The sequence below is a fragment of the Erpetoichthys calabaricus genome, chromosome 4 (genome assembly GCF_900747795.2).
Source record: "Erpetoichthys calabaricus chromosome 4, fErpCal1.3, whole genome shotgun sequence".
Classification (NCBI taxonomy): Eukaryota; Metazoa; Chordata; class Cladistia; order Polypteriformes; family Polypteridae; genus Erpetoichthys; species Erpetoichthys calabaricus.
Window position 1 is genome coordinate 189,951,219 of NC_041397.2, and position 22,485 is coordinate 189,973,703.

Sequence of the window (22,485 nt, forward strand, 5' to 3'; positions counted from 1 at the left end):
GCAGAGCCAAGGATCAAATGGTGAAAGTTGAAAAAGGAAGACTGCAAGGTTGAGTTTAGGGAGGAGGTGAGACAGGCACTGGGTGGCAGTGAAGAGTTACCAGACTGCTGCAGTTTCCCAGCTGATGTAGTAAGGGTGACAGCAAGAAGGGTGCTTGGTGTGACATCTGGAAAGAGGAAGGAGGAAAAGGAAACCTGGTGGTGGAATGAGGAAATACAGGAGAGTACACAGAGGAAGAGGATGGCAAAGAAGAAGTGGGATAGTCAGAGAGATGCAGATAGTAGACAAGAGTACAAGGAGATAAGGCGGCGAAGGCTAAAGAAAAGGCGTATGATGAGTTGTATGAGAGGTTGGACACTAAGGAGGAAGAAAAGGACCTGTACCGATTGGCTAGACAGAGGGACCGACCTGGGAAAGATGTGCAGCAGGTTAGGGTGATAAACGATAAAGATGGAAACGTACTCACAAGCGAGGAGAGTGTGTTGAGCAGATGGAAAGAGTACTTGGAGAGGCTGATGAATGAAGAGAACGAGAGAGAGAAGAGGTTGGATGATGTGGAGATAGTGAATCAGGAAGTGCAACGGATTAGCAAGGAGGAAGTAAGGACAGCTATGAAGAGGATGAAAAATGGAAAGGCTGCTGGTCCAGATGACATACCTATGGAAGCATGGAGGTGTTTAGGAAAGATGGCAGTGGAGTTTTTAACCAGATTGTTTAATGGAATCTTGGAAAGTGACAGGATGCCTGATGAGTGGAGAAGAAGTGCACTGGTGCCGATATTTAAGAATAAGGGGGATGTGCAGCACTGTAGTAACTACAGGGAAATAAAACTGATGAGCCACAGCATGAAGTTATGGGAAAGAGTAATGGAAGCTAGGTTAAGAAGTGAGGTGATGATTAGTGAGCAGCAGCATGGTTTCATGACAGGAAAGAGCACAACAGATGCAATGTTTGCTCTGAGGATGTTGATGGAGAAGTACAAAGAAGGCCAGAAGGATTTGTTTTGCGTATTTGTGGACCTGGAGAAAGCATATGACAGGGTGACTCGAGAGGAGCTGTGGTATTGTATGAGGAAGTCAGGAGTGACAGGTACGAGGGAAGTGTGACAGTGGTGAAATCTGCGGTAGGAGTGACGGATGCATTCAAGTTGGAGGTGGGATCACATCAGGGATCAGCTGTGAGCTCTTTCTTATTTGCAATGGTGATGGACAGGTTGACAGACAAGATTAGACAGGAGTCCCTGTGGACTATGATGTTTGCGGAGGACATTGTGATCTGTAGCGATAGTAGGGAGCAGGTTGAGGAGACCCTGGAGAGGTGGAGATATGCTCTAGAGAGGAGAGGAATGAAGGTCAGTAGAACCAAGACAGAATACATGTGTGTAAATGAGAGGGAGGTCAGTGGAATGGTGAGGATGCAGGGAGTAGAGTTGGCAAAGGTGGATGAGTTTAAATACTTGGGAACAACAGTACAGAGTAATGGGGATTGTGGAAGAAAGGTGAAAGAGAGTGCAGGCAGGGTGGAATAGGTGGAGAAGAGTGTCAGGACTAATTTGTGACAGACAGGTATCATCAAGAGTGAAAGGGAAGGTCTACAGGATGGTAGTGAGACCAGCTATGTTATATGGGTTGGGGACGGTGGCACTGACCAGAAGGCAGGTGACAGAGCTGGAGGTAGAGTTAAAGATGCTAAGATTTGCACTGGGTGCGACGAAGATGGATAGGATTAAGGCGGTGTGGTGGCTCTGAGGCTAGGGATCTGCACTGGCAATCGAAAGGTTGCCGGTTCAAATCCCATAAATGCCAATAGGGACTCTGCTTTGTTGGGCCCTTGAGCAAAGCCCTTAACCTGCAATTGCCGAGAGTAGGGAGAAAAGCGCTATATAAATGCAAAGAAATATTATTATTACTACTACATTACAGTTTCAGCTCAAGTTGGACGGTTGGGAGACAAAGTCAGAGAGGCGAGATTGCGTTGGTTTGGACATGTGCAGAGGAGAGATGTTGGGTATATTGGGAGAAGGATGCTAAGGATAGAGCTGCCAGGGAAGAGGAAAAGAGGAAGGCCTAAGCGAAGGTTTATGGAAGTGGTGAGAGAGGACATGCAGGTGATGGGTGTAACAGAGCAAGATGCAGAGGACAGAAAGATATGGAAGAAGATGATCCACTGTGGCAACCCCCTAACGGGAGCAGCCGAAAGAAGAAGATGAAAGGCAGCATTGTGAACCAGCTTAGACATGTAACCCTGTGTAATTTGACTGGAAGTTGATGCAATGTCCCACAATGACATTATGATAATCTTCATTTCAGAACGCTGAAAATTAACCCAACGTGTAACCCTGTGTAATTTGACTGGAAGTTGAGGCAATGTCCCACAATGACATTTCAGAATGCTGAAAATTAACCTAAACTCATATGGAAAAGGGACTGACAGCTCAGCCAGTGAATCAGTGTATCCAAGACACAAGGGCTCAGATATTGGATTAGAAATGTAAGGAAGATCCACTATAGGAACACGGAACAATACATTTAATTCATGAAATAGATGCATTTAGTTTATAATAGGAGATTTATCAGAGGAAAACGTACCACAGGGAGAATATGGATACATATTGAATGAATGGAGAAGTAGGGAATTGGTTTGGGTAAATGGCCATTGTTTATTCAGTGGCTGAAACTCATCTGGTGTTTGTTAAGTACTAAAATTTCAACTTGGTATTGATACCAGCTTTCGGACTTTAGTACCAGTACCAAAACTGTTCCAAAGCAAACAGACAACTCGAAAAATACCCCTTGACTGTTTTACTCCAGTCTCCCTGGTGCGCCACAGCACACTATACACCACTTTCTTTTTGATATCATTAATGCATTAAGTATGCAGTCACTGAAGTTTCAAACACTTTGATGCCTGTAGTTTCGTTTCACAAAGTTAATATATACACTATTGCGTGTCAATGGAATGCTAAGAAGGGATTGAGAAGAAAGCAAATATCTACTTCAGACACTGAAAACTACAAAGTGATGTTACCACAACATTTTAAAATTTGGGGTTTTCTGTATTTTTCTAGTACCAGTATACCATGCAACCATTTAAAAGGTGGTTCAGTGTTAGTATATTCATTAATGGAGGTATCTATAGATAGCAAATTTTCATAGAGATTGCATTTCATTTAAATATGTGCCTGCTACTTGTCTCACCATAAAAACATACAAAGAGCCCAGAAAAATGAACAAAAATCTTTATGTACATTGGCACAAAACAAATGCCACAAAAATCTAAACATTTGTTTTGTCAAAATAAACTATGAATGCAGTGTCAAACCAGGATGCTGCTGGGGGAAAAAGAGGAGGAAAAAAAAAAAAAAACTCTTACAGGCACCATTAAGGCAAAAACTGCCAAATTTTGTTTCCTAAACAAATACTTTTCACTTTTGTACTTAGCATGCACCAACTGCCATGACATTTCAATTGTTCACAATACAGTCAAAACTGACCATCAGGATACTCAAAATCACAACGCAACTAATACAAAGGACACATTCACAGATCTGCATCTTAAACAATGGGGTGGCTGATCTGGAAATTTTTTATTAGGGACAAAGATTTTGGTATACAACATAAATGAGTACACTTCTAAAAGCTAATAACAAATGCAGCTCTCTTTTTACAAATAAACACTTGGATTTCCTATACGCTGGTAGTGTGTCAGCAAAACTGGTTTATTAGTTACCAATTAAATATGAAAATATTAATCAGGAAAGCATTTTAACAAAATGATAAAAGTTATGATGCAAAATTAGGTACACCCTCATAAAACTGCATAATAGAACTCTAAAACTTGTTTGCTAAAGCTAGTCAAGTATAACTGATAAGCAGATAATGCTGCTGAATCGCCACACTCAAAACATGTGTAATCAGTTCACCTTCAATTCAGAGTGACATTTAACCCGTTAAATGACTTCCTGACAATATGTGAACAATAGCACCACAAAGAACGCTCTGGAGACTTTAGGAAGATTTCATTTCGCAAAATAAGAAAAGGGTACACAAACACAAGTAAATCACATTCATTAAGCCAAAATACAGAATAAAAAGTGATAGACAATGGAAAAAGTATGAACAAGCATACTGAAAATGTCATTGCTGCAGCCTCATGGTGAATCCACACCCACCCAAAAGAGAAAAGTGTAGGAAAAATCATAAACCAAGAGCCGCACAGCAGGCAAAAGCAGTGAAAAGCCAATCCCATGTGACTGTTTAATCTTACACAGTAAGACCCTAAACAGAAGCGGAATGCATGGTTGTTGTCCACTCAGAAAGCCCCTGCTTAAGCCAAAAAAACAAAGCCCATTTGGCCTCAAAGATCTTTACTAACAAAGGTGAAGACTTTTGAAAATCTGATATCTAGTCTGATGAAACTAAAACCAATCTTTCTCGGTCTCGCAGTGCCCAAAATGTATAATGTTGCACGGGGGGCATGATTCCTACAATGAAGCATGGTGGTGTTAGATTTCTTATATAAGTGGGGGGATTGGTTTGTAGGAGTGGTTAAGGTGTGGGAAAATTGTACTTCATCAATGACATTATCAATTCACAGGTGTACTGCAAAATCTTGAAAGACACCATGGGTCAGTAACTAAATTTTCAACAGGACAATACCCCCAAAGGCCTTCATAGGCCATTGTTGCATTATTCCCCTTCTTGGGCCAGGTTTATACTTCATGCGACACAAGCGTTTTTACTGTTTATACTTGTGCATGTACTTTACGTAAACCTGGAAGATTCCACTAAGTGGTAGTGCGAGATGATATCATGGTCAGAAAACAGACTTCGCTGTGTTCTGAAATGTCTGAAACATCCATTAAAACTGAAGCCACAATACCTATGAAAAGGACGTTTGATGATTACATCCATAAGTCCGGGGATGTGCTCAATCCAGCAAGCATCAGGTGCTAGAGAGAAACAAGTCCCTGGAGAAGGTATCAGCTCATCGCAAGGTGAACACAAGCACACGTATACTAGCGTCATTTCAGCATCACCAAATCCCCAAAACCATGTCTTTGGAAGGAAACCAGAGCAAACTGTGGAAACCCACAAGGAAAACATTCAAACTCCAGACAGGGAACACAAGGAACGAGTCTCCCTGCGAGGCAGCAGCAGTACCACTCTTCCACCATGCTGCCATAACATGTGTAATTATTACCAGTATTCATTATTTAAATGAAGTTAACAACAAATATGTAAAATGCAACATACATACTGTAATGCATTTCATCATGAAAATGATAAGTATAAATCTATGGATTCTAAATGTGCAGAGAGCTGGAATATCATAAAATGTAATGTGTTCTGTGTGTGCCGATTGCTGCTGTCAGTTCAGGAGGAAGCCCCAGAAGCACGTAGCGATTAACAACTGGGTCGGTTTTAAGACGATCTACTTTAATGATGAAATAAAACTACGAGGTTAAAGTGGACATTGAGATTAAAGCCTAAATTTCCACTTTAAATCACAAAACAGACCTTTTCACCATGCCCTTAATTTTTTTCCTGTGGCTCAAATACGCTGCCATACATTCTGATGATGTTGTGAGGGTGCAAAATGGGGGCACAGAAGATGGTATGCCAAACTCTTAAAATGTATCACGTCATTACATTGGGGAATATGTAACACTTCAATATAAAAGGACCACAAATGCATTTTTTGGATGTCGGCATTTTGCTTCACCACATCGAACAATTCATCAAACATCGAAGCACACACATCGATCCTGGAGGATCCCATAGCGGTAAAACAGCAGTAGTAAACAGAGACTCTGAAGTCACATTCTGACCTATCAGACTGCAAACCCCACCCCCACCCGACTATTTGCTAGTACTGCAACTCGCACACGTGTCGCGTTAATTTCTGATATGCTCAGAGGATGTGTCAAATGAACGCTGGGAACACATGACAGCCATGATGCGTGCGCATACGCATTCTGAGCATGAAGCATATACGAGCCCTTAGTGTCTGACCTGAGCATTACTCGAGCTGTGAAAATCGTACTAAAACAGTTATTCCCGACAGTCACTAAGGCAACTGTACAGATGCATCTTGTGTAAGCATTAGAACAGAGAATCACTCGGGCTGTAAAAGTGCTGTCAGCGCAAGTCCAGAGCATTACTCAGGCAATGTTATAGGTGGGTCTTGCATAGCATTATGTTCAAGCGTCACATGGGCAACTGTGATGGTGCATCTTGTCCTCTCTCCTGTAAAGTGTAATCAGTAACTCCCTCCGTAATAATGGTGCCTCGTAAGAAAATTTTTCAGCAGCCCAGGTGCTGTATGCTCTTGCTAGTGATACAAGCAGCAATGATGAGGATGCCACGGAGCTTCTCATCAGCAGTGATGAAGTGAATCTGTTGTCAGGTGGTGAAACAAACAGACAGCGAGCCCGAAAGTGATTCTGATGAATCCAACAATGCCCATTGCGTCTGGCTGTCTATTGACCCTACTGCAAATAAACCAGCACCACCTTGTTTTGATTACGTGGGGCAGGCAAAAAAAAAAAAAAATACATCAACAGTCAAGACCCACCCACTTACCTGAAGTTATTCATGGATGAGGACGTGATTGACAGAATTGTTGTCAAGAGGAATCGTTCCACTGAACAGTGTTGGGCAAATAACTGTACACCTAAGTAGTTTTCCCATTCAAAAAGATAGGAACCGGCAACTGCTGAGGATATCTGGGTCTTTTTAGGCTTATTGATATTGCAAGACCTTGTAGTAAAACCTGAGCAGCGATGGTTACTGGTCCAAGAACAAAATTTTGGCAACACCTTTCTTTGGAGAAATTAATCAGAGTGTAGGTTTCAGTAATTATGAAATATCTGTACTTTACCAACAATGAAGACTTCGATGAGAATATCCATCCAGCACCCAAACTGAAGAAAATCTGGGAGACATACCAGGTCATTGTAGAAAAATTTCTGAGCGTTTACATTCTGGACCGTGATGTCAGCATCGATGAAAGTCTCATGGCTTATAAGGGCAGCCCGTCATGGATACAGTACATCACGTCAAAAAGAGCAAGACTTGGCATAAAGTTTTACAAGCTTGAAGAGTCTAAAATGAAATACATTTGGAGTTTGGTTCTGTACACAGGGAAAGGGACAAGGTTTGATCCAAAAATACAAATCAGAACAGCAGTGATACGTCATCACTGCTGACTTTGATAGATACTCTGCAGGATCAAGGTTACTATGTAACCATGCACAATTTTTTATACTTTGCCAGAGCTATTTGCTATCTTACTGCAAATAAAGTCTGACACATATAGAACAATGTGTACCAACCATCATGGCATGCCTAAAGAGTTTGGCAGAGCTAAATTACAATGAAGTGCACCAGTACCTTGGCAAAAGGGTTAAGTGCTTGCACTGAAATGGAAAGACAAGAAAGATGTTTGTCATCTTAGCACTGTACAGGCAAAAGGCAACAAGCAGATTATGAAGACTTGTGTTGGTCATCTACAATAGCACGATAGACACTGTAGATCGTTCGGATCAAGAACTGACTTTCTATCCAGTTATGCGGAGGCAACAAAAGAAATATTACAAAAAGATATTTCATCATGTGGTGGAACAGTGCGTTTGGAATGCATTCATCTTATACAAAACAAGATGCTGGTGAAACTGTATCTCATGCAAACTTTACATGCCAGCTTGTGGAACAAATCATGGCCACACATCCACTGTCCACACTACTGCTAAAGAGATTTGGTCGACCCAGCACATTGCAGATCAATCCAAAGTGTCTTATTGGTGGACATTTTATTGATTATATACAGTTAGGTCCATAAATATTTGGACAGAGAACTTTTTTCTCATTTTGGTTCTGTACATTACCACAATGAATTTTAAATGAAACAACTCAGATGCAGTTGAAGTGCAGACTTTCAGCTTTAATTCAGTGGGGTGAACAAAACGATTGCATCAAAATAGGAGGCAACTAAAGCATTTTTTTTTTTTTTAACACAATCCCTTCATTTCAGGGGCTCAAAAGTAATTGGACAATTAACTCAAAGGCTATTTCATAGGCAGGTGTAGGCAAGTCCGTCGTTATGTCATTATCAATTAAGCAGATACAAGGCCTGGAGTTGATTTGAGGTGTGGTGCTTGCATGTGGAAGATTTTGCTGTGAACAGACAACATGCGGTCAAAGGAGCTCTCCATGCAGGTGAAAGAAGCCATCCTTAACTCTTTTAGGGCTAATTTTTTTTTTTTTGTTTCTTTTCTCCCAGGGCTGAATATTTTTCCAAAAACTAACTTTTTTTAAAAAAAAGAACACAAAGCAATTGAAATCAACAAAAAATATTTACTTTTGACAAATGTTACTGTCTTGCATGTTGTACGAGCCTGCATACTCTATGATTTCACATACATATCACATTTTACACAGCAAAGTCCTACAAAGCCTGATCTCGCTCAAAGCAGCCAATTTCAGTCATTGCCACATTGCACTGCTTACAATATGTGTTGCTTTGGTGCCTACTTTTCAATTGTCTGTTGCTGCACTCTCACACATATTGTTAGTGTGTACTGTAGAGAGACAAGTCACCTGTTTGCCATCGTGCCATGCCACTGCCACCAAGTTTTCTGAATAAAACTTTGCAGCATCACGTACCTATCATCACTCTGCATAACCTGTCCAAAGCCACCAGGGGACAAAGCACGTTTGGACCAATGCTCTCTGAAGTTATCTCACCAGTTCTGTCCCATCTCTATTTGTAATGCCACAGCGTGCTTCATCTCGTCTTTTGTTGTGGGTTTCCACTTTGAAAAGCGAGAATGCGATGCAAGCGCAGCCCGCGATTCAAAAAATTTCTCTGCCTACCAGTTTGTCTCGTCTGACAGTAGCTGAAAAGCAGCATCAGGGAAAGCCTGTGACGTGACAGTGAGTTTTGTCGCCATTAACAGCTGATTGTCGCCCTCTATCCCTGGATTCGCCCTCAACCCCTCCTGTTGACAAAAGTCGACATCCGCCCTAAAAGAGTTAAGCTGCGAAAACAGAAAAAACCCATCCAAGAAATTGCTACAATATTACGAGTGGCAAAATCTACAGTTTGGTACATCCTGAGAAAGAAAGCAAGCACTGGTGAACTCAGCAACGCAAAAAGACCTGGACGTCCACGGAAGACAACAGTGGTAGATGATCGCAGAATCATTTCCATGATGATGAGAAACCCCTTCACAACAGCCAACCAAGTGAACAACACTCTCCAGGGGGTAGGTGTATCGATATCCAAGTCTACCATAAAGAGAAAACTGCATGAAAGTAAATACAGAGGGTGCACTGCAAGGTGCAAGCCACTCATAAGCCTGAAGAAAATAGAAAGGCTAGATTGGATTTTCCTAAAGAACATCTAAAAAAGCCAGCACAGTTCTGGAAAAACATTCTTTGGACAGATGAAACCAAGATCAACCTCTACCAGAATGATGACAACAAAAAAGTATGGAGAAGGCATGGAACAGCTCATTATCCAAAGCATACCACATCATCTGTAAAACATGGAGGCAGTGTGATGGCTTGGGTGCGCATGGCTGCCAGTGGCACTGGGACACTAGTGTTTATTGCTGATGTGACACAGGACAGAAGCAGCCGAATGAATTCTGAGGTGTTCAGAGACATACTGTCTGCTCAAATCCAGCTAAATGCAGTCAAATTGATTGGGCGGCATTTCATGATACAGATGGACAATGACCCAAAACATACAGCCAAAGCAACCCAGGAGTTTATTAAAGCAAAGAAGTGGAAAATTCTTGAATGGCCAAGTCAGTCAGCTGATCTTAACCCAATTGAGCATGCATTTCACTTGTTGAAGACTAAACTTCGGACAGAAAGGCCCACAAACAAACGGCAACTGAAAGCCGCTGTAGTAAAGGCCTGGTAGAGCATTAAAAAGGAGGAAACCCAGCATCTGCTGATGTCCATGAGTTCAAGACTTCAGGCTGTCTTTGCCAGCAAAGGGTTTTCAACCAAGTATTAGAAATGAACATTTTATTTCTAGTTATTTGTCAAATTACTTTTGAGCCCCTGAAATGAAGGGATTGTGTTAAAAAAAATGCTTTAATTGCCTCACACTTTTATTCAATCGTATTGTTCACCCCACTGAATTAAAGCTGAAAGTCTGCACTTCAACTGCATCTGAGTTGTTTCATTTAAAATTCATTGTGGTAATGTACAGAACCAAAATTAGAAAAAAGTTGTCTCTGTCCAAATTTTTATGGACCTAACTGTACCTTTAACGGGGGGGGGGGGGGGGGGTAGGCCATTAGGGTAGGGGACTGCCAGCCTTGCTGGCAGACACTGGTTCACTAATCCAAGAAAATATGTATAACATTTCATTTTAACTTTAAGGGGGGTTAGGGTTTTGGGAACAAAAAAAAAATTAACTCAAACCTGTGCAGTGTGCCATTTAAAAACTGATAAATCTGGAAAGAAAATCCAAAAAGAAACACGCTATTATCCTAGCTGTAACGCTGGATTATGTATTTCACCATGCTATAAGATTTACCACACTAGGAACTCATTTTGAGATTATATACGGTTTTGGCATAATTAGTAGTAGTATTACTGTTATTTTTGTTATTGTTCATTTCATATTATTTGTATTATTATTATACTTTTGAGATCTAATAATGTAATTTTTCATGCCAAAAAAATGCAACACTTTTTACATGTTTTTTTGGAATAAAATACAACTCTGAAGAGTGTAGACGCTAGGGGTCGCTGTTACCCCATTGAACCCACCAGACATACGTTCAAGACACGTTTAAAACACCAAGAATAATTCTTTAATAATTTTCTTCAATAAAATGCACAAAGCACCGCACACTCAACAATTCTCAAATAATAAAGAATGTATTAAACTTCGCGAGAACTCGGCTCAAAATGCAACGAAACACATCCCTGATGCAAAACAAATCACGCTGGCAGCAATGTTCTCTCGTTGCATACCGTATGAAAAAACAAGCCCCAAATGGAAGGAAATAACAGCTGCAGTAACATACCACATTGCGAAAGATATGGTCCCTGTTGCCACTGTCGAAAAAACACGGATTTCAGAAACTACTGAGAACGACTGATCCCAAATATGTAATTGCCAGTCGGAAATACTTTGCCGAAGAAGCGCTGCCCAAATTATACAATGAGGTAAAGGAGAAAATTCTGAATCCGCTTCAGAACGTTTGCCACTTCTCCACCACATCCGATCTGTGAACTAATCGTACCATGCAACCATACATGAGCCTAATGGTTCATTTTATTGAAAACTACGAGATAAGAAGCCTTTGTCTTCAGACAGGATTTGCACCAGACGACCATACTGGAGAAACGATTGCACTGGGGCTCAAAGATGCGCTTAAATCGTGGAAATTAGACGACGCGTGACAAGTGTGCATTACCACGGATAACGCTGTAAATGTGATTAAAGCCGTTGATCTGAACAAATGGAAGAGACTGCAGTGCTTTGGTCACTGGCTGAATCTGGTGATTGGTATGGCGTGTGTGCACGTGCTAGTAATGTGTCGATCAGTGCGCGTGCTAGTAATGTGTCGATCAAGAACTAAACGGTTCTTTGACCCGGCTCTTTTTAGTGAACGGTGGGAGCCGATTCCCGTTTTTTGGAACCGATGTCTGTGTAGTGTTTGTAGCGAAACACTAAGTGCAAACATCTAATCATGGGTCAGAACACTGCTAAATTTGGCTGAATTATAAAAGGCTGGAGTGGGAAAATGAAGAGGTGTTTGGGAGCCGAAAGAGACTATTCTTAGTGAACTGGGCAAAATGATCCAGCTCACTAAAAACAGCCGAAATGCCCATCACTAGTGCGTGCGTGTATGAGAAATGTTTGAAAACAAATAACACGTAATATAAGAAATTTGTAATAATAAACTGTGTGTGTGCACGTATGAGAAATATGTTAAATAATATGCTAAGAAATAGTAAATAAACGTAAATAGTGTGTATGAAATATTAATTAATAATAACGTAAATAATTAATAAGACTGTAATTTGTGTTTGGTTTTAGAGAGAAGCATAAGAGATCCCCGCATTGAACGGGCAATTGGTGTATGCAAAAGAATTGTTGCATGTTTTTCCTTCAGCTGGAAAAAAAGAAGGGATTTGACCGCAACACAGAAAACTCAAATCTGCCTTCCCATCAGCTCATAACAGAATCCCCTACAAGATGGGGGTCAAGGGCAGCAATGATACAGAGAGTGTTGGAACAAGAGAGGGCCATCACCCAAGTTCTCTCATCTGACAAGAAAACCAGACATCTGGCAATTACATGGCAGGACTAGTGCTGGGCGGTATACTGGTTCATACCGAAAACCATTTTTTTTATGATATGGATTTTTCTTATACCGCAACACCGGTTTAAATTGCCTAAACGACGTTCGGAACGTGGCGCAAGTGGGGACCTTTTTCACCGCTACACCACTAAACACAGATTTGTTGCACTACGGCTCTTTTTCACTGCTACACCACCAAATAGTGGGCGGTAGCATAGGAATGCTGCGTGGTGAAAATGGACAGAGAGCCTGGAGATACTTTAGTTTTAAAAGGTCAGATGTGTAAATACTGTTTCTATACTATTGGATAATACTGCAAGCCAAGTTGTACTTGTTTTATTTGTTTTCAATACAGTGTAATGTACCTGGGTACTGTGTAATAGTGTGACGACATGTTTTCAAACCCCATCATAAGTTATATAGCACATTAAATGTTTTGTGTTAAGTGATTCTTAAACTGACTTCTTCTTGCACTAGGAGGAGGCGCCAGCAGCAATCGCCGCACAGAATACATTCACTTCATGATCTTCCTGCTCTCTGAACATTTAGAATGCTAAGATAAATACTTGATATAATTTTCATGGTGAAATGCATTAAAGCATGCATTAATCACATGGGGGCACGGCGGCGTGCCTGCCTTGCATTTGCATGTTTTTCTGGTGGGTTTACTCAGCGCTTCAGTTTCCTTTCAAAGTCATGTAGGATGTGGGGTTTTGTTGTGCTATATTGACCCTGCTAGTGTATGTTTTGCTTGTATTCATCCTTCGATGGGTGCAACTCTGAATGGATGGCATAATTAAACATGTAAAACGAAGATATTTTTTAAAGTTCTGAACACTCCGTGGGCTAAGTTTATAACTAGTTTTAATTTCACAAAGACGTTTATCGTGTGGTGATTGGTTATGTGGAGAAAGAAAAAGGACGGATAGGAACTGGGGTTTTGGTACGTCAGATAGAGACAGCACGCGTGCAATAAAGAAAGCCCGCTCAGAAGAACATGCATTGAATTCTGTGTTCGTGTCTCCGACCACCAGATCAAAAAAAACAACATTTACACAATATTTAAGTTAAACCTGTGCGATAGCTATTCATACATCCAGTTTTTTGGAGCCTCGTCACACCTGCCATAAAGGTCTCTACACTGAACTTACACCTGGGGACCCCTTACTGCCAGGGAGCAGCACTACCGCCTCCCTACCGTGCTTTTTTAATACCTGCTTTAATGCATTTCATCATGAAAATGATATCAAGTATTTATCTTAGCATTCTAAATTTTTAGAGAGCAGGAATACCATGAAATGAATGGATTCTATGCGATGATTGCTGCCTCCTCTTAGTGCATAGGAAGTCAGTTTAAGAAGCATAGTGATTAACAACTGGGTCGGGGAACACAACACAAAGCATTTAATGTGCTGCATTAACTTATGACGGGGTTTGAGAAAATCAAGTAAATTAAACATTGATTTTAGGATGAAGTTTAGTTTATGACATTCTACTTTAATTATGAAGTAAACTATGAAAAAAAGGTGGAAATGTTGACTTTAATCTTGACATAAGTGTCAAAATTAAAGTGGAAATGTCGAGAATAAAAAGTCAGCATGTCGACTTTATTCTTGACATATACCGGTAGTTTGTTTTTTTTCTTCACCGTGGCCCTAATGCACTTCCGTAGGGCTAAACCACAAATAGCATTATACAGTAAATGCAAGTTGCAGTTATTTTATTTATGTATATAGCTTAGCTTGAAGCAAGGTCCATATTAATGCAGTTTGCCTAAATGATGGTACAGTTGGTAAGGATGTCATCACAAAGTTGTACTTGTTTTATTTTATTTTAATTTGGTGAATACTGTGTAATGCACCTGGGCTTGAAGTCTTGAAGTAATAGTGCAGCTATCAGTAATATTACTATTATTTATATTATTGTTATTATTTATTAGTTTAAATATTATGCAGTTTATTGATGGTAAAGTTGTTGAAAAAGTCACTTTAACGTGTCAGTGGACAGAGATAGTTAACATTAACAAAGTGTAGTTGGTTCACAAAAAATATTTACTATTTATTACTTTTCTAAGACATGTTCAGTGCAATACAAGTTTTGACAAGCACCTCTGGATATTTTACTAAGTCTAAATGCCTCTTTGGATGGTTGAAAATATGTTGTCAAAATCATAGTTTAAGTTTTTGCAAAATTTGTTCAATAAAAATGTTCTATATTTTGACTGCAACTGTCATGCAATGTGATTCCTTCTCTTCATTAGTGTCACCCCCTTGAAAACTATCACTTTATGGGGCCATGCAGACCTGTATTAATACTTGTGTGCACATTAAAATTTTTTTTATACAAATGTACAATTCTCATAACAGTCTAACAGGTTATTCTTAGCCAGTCTACTGCAGTAATTGCAGTGGAAAATGTGGTTAACATCCACTCATGCATGGGTAAAAAAATACCATTGAATACCGTGAAACCGGGATAATTTAGAAAAATACCGTGATATAGAATTTTGGTCATACCGCCCACCCCTAGGCAGGACATAGATGTACTAGAGTCAACTGATAAAGCTATTCGACCACTTCTTGAATTTACAGATGCACTCTCAGCTCAGTCCTATGTTACAGTCTATGTTAAGCCAGTGCTACACCTTTTTCAAACCAGCATCTTGGCTCACCAGCCAGAAGACACAGAGCTCACTATGTCAATTAAGACAAAAATTCTTGATTATCAGAGAGAAATTTGATGACCCTGCCACCCAGCAACTACTAGACATTGCTTCTTTTTTGGATCCACGTTTCAAAAGATCATACATTCCTGAGGAAAAGTATGAAGAGGTCAAACACAGTTGTGTCTGAAGTGGAGACCCTTCAACATGATGAGACCAGTGCCCAGCCTGACTTAGCTGGGGAACTTTCAGAAGCAGCTGAAGCATCACCACCACCAGCCAAAAAGGAGAAGCGAAGCCTTGGTAGCTTCTTTAAGAGGCCAACATCTTTATCGACATTGTCTGACGGAGATAAAATTGAAGCTGAACTTTCAACCTACCTACAAGCAGCTGAAATTGACATTGAGACAAACCCACTTGCATGGTGGAAAGAGCATGAACCAATCTTTCCAACTCTCAGTTGCCTTGCAAAAAAATATCTCTGCATACAGGCCACTAGTTCTCCCTCAAAAAGGGCATTTAGCACAGGTGGCAACATAGTGAACTGCCACAGGGCATCTTTAAAGCCAGAGGCAGTTGACAGACTTGTCTTTCTTGCACAAAATTTGTGAAATTGTGTTACCTGAATCCATGTTCTTACCACGCTTTATTTGTTTACAAAACATAGCTTAAAAAGAGCATATTGAAACATTATTTTAAGTTTTTTTTCAGACAACTGGCTTTCTTGCGTAAATGTTTAGATGTGTTTCTTGCATTAATGGATTATATTTTGGTTTATGCCTATGATGTAAAGTTGTAAGTTTGCAATTACATGTAAATAACTAAAGAGCAATATAAATGTGTGGCTTTTTTTTTTTAAGTAATAATACATAGGAAAAAAATATTGTTGCATATCGTATATTGACTTTTGGTCCAAAAATATCGCAATTTGAATTTTGAGCCATATCGCCCAGCCCTACTATATGGATTAAGTATATTACAGCTGTAAATATGTAGAAGTGCTTGTAATCAAGAGTGAACTTAAGGAAAACAAAAAATAACTAAATAAATAAAGGCAACAAAACTGCAAAGAAACGCTTTAACAATCAACAACTGTAGCAACCCACACCCAAAATTTACTTACACATACAGTGGGGCAAAAAAGTATTTAGTCAGCCACCAATTGTGCAAGTTCTCCCACTTAACTCTTTTAGGGCTAATTTTTTTTTTGTTTCTTTTCTCCCAGGGCTGAATATTTTTCCAAAAACTAACATTTTTTAAAAAAGAACACAAAGCAATTGTTTAACATATCAAATCAACAAAAAATATTTACTTTTGACAAATGTTACTGTCTTGCATGTTGTATAAGCCTGCATACTCTATGATTTCACATACATATCACATACATTTTACACAGCAAAGTCTGATCTCGCTCAAAGCAGCCAATTTCAGTCATTGCCACATTGCACTCCTTACAATATGTGTTGCTTTGGTGCCTATTTTTCAATTGTCTGTTGCTGCACTTTCTCACATATATTGTTAGTGTGTACAGTAGAGAGACAAGTCACCCATTTGGCATCGTGCCATGCCACTGCCACCAAGTTTTCTGCCTGCATGAAAACCGTATTGTCACCTCTTTTCATCTTCTGAAACTTTATGAACTTTATGTATGGCATTATAGCCTGGCTCACCCCATGGGATTTGCTTCTGTTTATTACAGAAGTGAATAAAACTTTGCAGCAGCACGTACCTAAGCCACCAGTGGACAAAACACATTTGGACCAATGCTCCCTGAAGTTATATCACCAGTTCTGTCCCATCTCTATTTGTAATGCCACAGCGCGCTTCATCTCGTCTTTCGTTGTGGGTTTCCACTTTGAAAAGCGAGAATGCGATGCAAACGCAGCCCGCGATTCAAAAAAATTCTCTGCCTACCTGTTTGTCTCGTCTGACAGTAGCTGAAAAGCAGCATCAGGAGAGAGCAGCCTGAAGTACAGCAGCTGGTGATCTGTCGTGTCCAACAGCAAGCCATGCCGTCTTGTAAACTCCGGTAGCCAGATCGGCTCTCAACGGCTCAATGTCCGTGTATTTATCCCATGCGAACCTTGCCGTAGATGCATTGGCTGTGCGAAGGCACTCAACAGGCAGCAGATCCGCTGGCGCGGCATCGGCTGGTGTCTGATCAGCTGATGCCTGCTTCTCACTCTCTTGCTCGATCTCCTGATCACTGCCAATAAAATCCGATTCTGAAAAATCAAGAGTCCGACTCCACGATAATGCGAAAAAAACATCGTCTGCCGAGTGTTTTCTTTTCTGCACTTGCTTCGCTGCCTTTTCACAAGTCGGTGCCATCTTGCCATAGTTTACATTTCGCAACTCACGCAATGTTTATTTGCCGAGTTAACGAGTCTAGCATTCCTCCAAGCACGGAGGGAATGCCTGTGACGTGACCGAGATTTGTCGCCATTAACAACTGATTGTCGCCCCCTATCCCTGGATGTCGACTTTTGTCGACATTAGCCTTCAACCCCTCCTGTCGACAAAAGTCGACATCCGCCCTAAAAGAGTTAAAAAGATGAGAGAGGCCTGTAATTTTCATCATAGGTATACCTCAACTATTAGAGACAAAATGAGAAAAAAAATCACATTGTCTGATTTTTGAAGAATTTATTTGCAAATTATGGTGGAAAAACAAAGTATTTTCAATAACAAAAGTTCATCTCAATACTTGGTTATATACTCTTTGTTGGCAATGACAGAGGTCAAACGTTTTCTGCAAGTCTTCACAAGGTTTTCACACACTGTTGATGGTATTTTGGCCCATTCCTCCATGCAGATCTCCTCTAGAGCAGTGATGTTTTGGGGCTGTCGCTGGGCAACACGGACTTTCAACTCCCTCCAAAGATTTTCTATGGGGTTGAAATCTGGAGACTGGCTAGGCCACTCCAGGACCTTGAAATGCTTCTTACGAAGCCACTCCTTCGTTACTCGGGCGGTGTGTTTGGGATCATTGTCATGCTGAAAGACCCAGCCACGTTTCATCTTCAATGCTCTTGCTGATGGAAGGAGGTTTTCACTCAAAATCTGACAATACATGGCCCCATTCATTCTTTCCTTTACACGGATCAGTCGTCCTGGTCCCTTTGCAGAAAAACAGCCCCAAAGCATGATGTTTCCACCCCCATGCTTTACAGTAGGTATGGTGTTCTTTGGATGCAACTCAGCAATCTTTCTCCTCCAAACACAACGAGTACAGTTTTTACCAAAAAGTTCTATTTTGGTTTCATATGACATTCTCCCAATCCTCTTCTGAATCATCCAAATGCTCTCTAGCAAACTTCAGACGGGCCTGCACATGTACTAGCTTAAGCAGGGGGAAACGCCTGGCACTGCAGGATTCGAGTCCCTGGCGGCATAGTGTGTTACTGATGGTAGCCTTTGTTACTTTGGTCCCAGCTCTCTGCAGGTCATTCACTAGGTCCCCCCGTGTGGTTCTGGGATTTTTGCTCACCGTTCTTGTGATCATTTTGACCCCACGGGGTGAGATCTTGTGTGGAGCCCCAGATCGAGGGAGATTATCAGTGGTCTTGTATGTCTTCCATTTTCTAATAATTGCTCCCACAGTTGATTTCTTCACACCAAGCTGCTTACCTATTGCAGATTCAGTCTTCCCAGCCTGGTGCAGGTCTACAATTTTGTTTCTGGTATCCTTTGACAGCTCTTTGGTCTTGGCCATAGTGGAGTTTGGAGTGTGACTGTTTGAGGTTGTGGACAGGTGTATTTTATATTGATAATGAGTTCAAACAGGTGCCATTAATACAGGTAATGAGTGGAGGACAGAAGAGCCTCTTACAGAAGAAGTTACAGGTCTGTGAGAGCCAGAAATCTTGCTTGTTTGTAGGTGACCAAATACTTATTTTGGACCATAATTTGCAAATAAATTCTTTAAAATCAGACAATGTGATTTTCTGGATTTTTTTTTCTCATTTTGTCTCTCATAGTTGAGGTATACCTATGATGAAAATTACAGGCCTCTCTCATCTTTTTAAGTGGGAGAACTTGCACAATTGGTGGCTGACTAAATACTTTTTTGCCCCACTGTATGAAAACAAAATTACATAATTTAATTACCAAATAAACACAAAACTTTGCCACGTTTGCCAGTGTATACACAAAATAAAAATGGTTAAATGAGGTCAGACAAAACAAAATGAAGATTTGAGCCTAAAACTGAAACAAATACAGTATTATACTCAAAACTTCATTGAAAAGCATCTCCATATATTAACTCCTGTGTACTAAAATAAGTGAAATATAAATCAGAAATTCTACAACCTTCTAAGTTATGTTTCTTGCTTTTCATAGTTTTAACAACCAAATGCAATTTGGGGCGAGAAAGAAGAAAAAGAGAAAACAAAAGTCAGTTTGCAAGATTAACTTTGACCTTGAAAAAATAAACCTAAATTTGTGTTAAGTAATACTTTTTAATGGTGTGGTCAATTTTTTTTTGATGTACGTTATGCAAAACAGAATGGAGCTGTATGTTAGTAATATCTGTGCTGACTATTCTGTGTGGCGCTTCTGGTTTCAAGTAAAGCACATACTTTAGCTGGATGTTAGGCAGCCAGTAATGAATCCACTGTGCATATATATAGACCCGTCCCTTTTAACGCTGAATTCTGTTAACTTATTCTTTAAACAACTTTGTTCTGTTCTTTATCGGAACCTAAAGTTCGAGTTACATATTTTAGCTACAATAACCACCAGTTATTAATTGTGCATGCTCTCCAGCGATAAATCATGTTAGGCCCTATAGTGTGATGCTGGCATAAAGTAGTCAGTAGTGACCAAAAAAAAAATAAAAAACAACACTACACTACACTACTCTGTATTACTCATCCCTGTATATGCCAAAGAGGACCTCAGATGGGGCTTTTTCTCCACTTGTAACCAAATGTTTCTAGTAGGGTGCATTCTCCTTTCTACCAAGGTCTGTATATGAAGTTTAAACCAAGACCGAATATAAATTTTTTATTTTTTTTTTTAATTAACCAGCAGGCAAAACAATACTGAAAATGAATTTGAGCCAACTGCTGATCAGCTGGCATGAATCTTTTTGCACACGTTTGTCCAATTATGCGATGTATTTCAATAAAATTTTTGAAAATGGAAAAGATTTGGGTTGGGCTCTCAGAAAAAAACAAATCAACTATTTTGGTAGGGTCTGATGTGATGGAAAAAGAGCACTGTTATGGGGCTATACAATATGTTTCATTAAGAACAAGAACTGGCTTCTACATTAAGTGGTTGGAGCAAAAATGGTGACAACTCAAGAACCAAGTTTGTGCTGTCCGGGTTAGCCGGTCATCTGTTGGCACACTTTGCATTTCATTGTTTGGCAGCAACTTAAGAAAAAACAAAAATAGTGTGCTTGATTAGCAACAGTATACTTGGTTACTAATAAGGAAAACAGCTGCAGCCAATGCAGCACTCCATGATCAGAGTTTGATGAAGTTGATCTAAACAAATATCATTCCTACATTATAAACTGCAAGATGGACTATCATGTTCATCTACTTTACATTTTTTATGTTTTACCAGGTTTTTTTGATCAGGGCTTTTCCCAGTTTCTACTAGTTTCTGTTCCAACTGCTAGCTACATTATATATTACATTGGAATTTATGTATTTGATGTTTCCATGTGTCTGTCAATACTCCACGCAGCTTTCTACCTAGCCTACATTTTTAAATTTAGTTCCACTTACAATGCTGCATTTTTTTTTTTTTTTATAAAGCACTAATGGCATAGATCGCCAATGTCACTATATAAAATAAAGACTTGTGAAACAGAAACACATATTGTGGTGACATTTTTATACAGATTAACCTACTTGACTGTTGCAGGAGTGGGCATCGAGTCCGCTACCTTCTCATACACAGTCCAAATTTTTAACCGCCAAGTTTCGCTTTCTCTTACAGGTTTATGCAGAACTACCAAATTAGCATATTATAAAGCAATGAAAACAATCAAGTTAATGCCTGAACACTACCGAAAAAAAATATGACATTAACTGTCAACAAGATAAAAGCAACTCCTCTGCGGGGTCACTCAAGAAATGGGCCCGACAGCAGCTGAAATGGGGGAAAATCTCAATGAAGGTTCATGGGAATTGTTTCACATGACCTGTTGCTTGTCTTTTTGCTAGGAAGTAAGTTATATAGCCCGTATCAACATGTCGAGTCGTGACTGGTTTTTGCCTGAATTGACAAATCTTGCGTGAAGCTAAAGACGTTTTCCCTCTGGCATAATGAAGTGTACTTAACCTGACCTAGGTCTTACTTGAGATGCATCTGCAAAGCGATAGACTATTGCAAATATAACACAGCACCAAAAAACTGGTAAAAATCTCTTGGAGAAGCACAGTTATGAGTGACCACTGAAACAACAGAGCTTAACATCTAACAAACGGAAAGCGGGGGGAGGGGGGTAGTTATGGGTAGTTGCTGGTCAGCATCTGCTGACAAATGGTCCGCTGTCGTCACGTGACACAGGAAAAGACAATGTTGCGTCGTGCATACAGAGGCCATTAAGGCATGTCGACCCATAGGTTGACCTGTCAATGGTGAAAATAAAATTGGCAAATTGCGCATGTTATAAACTAAAAAAGAAAAAAGTACAATTTAGAAGTTCCGTGAACGAGTCACATGATAAAAGCGACACGAAGGGAGCAATAGGTCAAAATGTAAAGAATGAACAACCAACGTAGGTATCAAATTGCAATGCGTTGGAGGTACGCTCAACGAAGAGTTGCGTCGCGGACTCCTTACTTAGAGGGAAAATAAAGAGACCAAACTGCCCTGTATCCGACTAATCCCTAGCAGTGCAGCAAGTAAGCTGCACACGTCGTGTTTAAACAATTGAAACCAAACAAGCCGCAGACATTTGGGTTCGCGAGTAACGTAACGCGCTAACAGGCAAACGCACCAAACCAAATTTCAATTAATGTCTTACCCAGTGTCATTCCAATCAAGAGGAGTTGTTTACTGGAGAGCAAGGCCATGTTGTCGGAGCCAGGAATGTGGTCACAGTACTTGAACGACAGACAGGTCAACAGGAGGAAAGAAAAACAAACAACGAAACTCCGACTTCTCCCACAAGTGAGACGATTACTACCAACAACACTCTCCGCTCGCTGGACTCGGAGGTCTCGCGTTTGGGTTAAACCTAACCAGGAAGAATATTATTATCGTCACGTGAGCTCCACCCTCCCTTTCTCTTCAATCACGTGAGAAGTGAGTGACACACCAAAACGATACAGAAACGAACTACAGGGGAGTCACTCGCGAGACTACAGGGTCGGGGGTGGGACGGTGTTTTTTTATTGCTTTTTGCTTTTTATTTTTAAAATGACCTTGAGGTATTATTTTCCTCGAACCTCATCTTCTCAAAATAAATGTATGTCACCTCCAAAGATTCGAGGCGTTGATATATGGGCGTAATATTTGT

The 22,485-nt window shown here is 40.2% G+C and overlaps 1 protein-coding gene across 1 annotated transcript in view; it reads right to left on the reverse strand.

Moving 5' to 3' along the window:
* Nucleotides 1-22,241, reverse strand: part of lamp1a (lysosomal associated membrane protein 1a) — a 69,938-nt gene extending 47,697 nt beyond the window's left edge. The window contains exon 1 of the mRNA XM_051926228.1: nt 21,991-22,241. Within this exon, the coding sequence (XP_051782188.1) occupies nt 21,991-22,039 (49 nt within the window). The 5' untranslated portion in view covers nt 22,040-22,241. The remainder of the gene's footprint in view (nt 1-21,990) is intronic.
* Nucleotides 22,242-22,485: the final 244 nt, after the last annotated feature.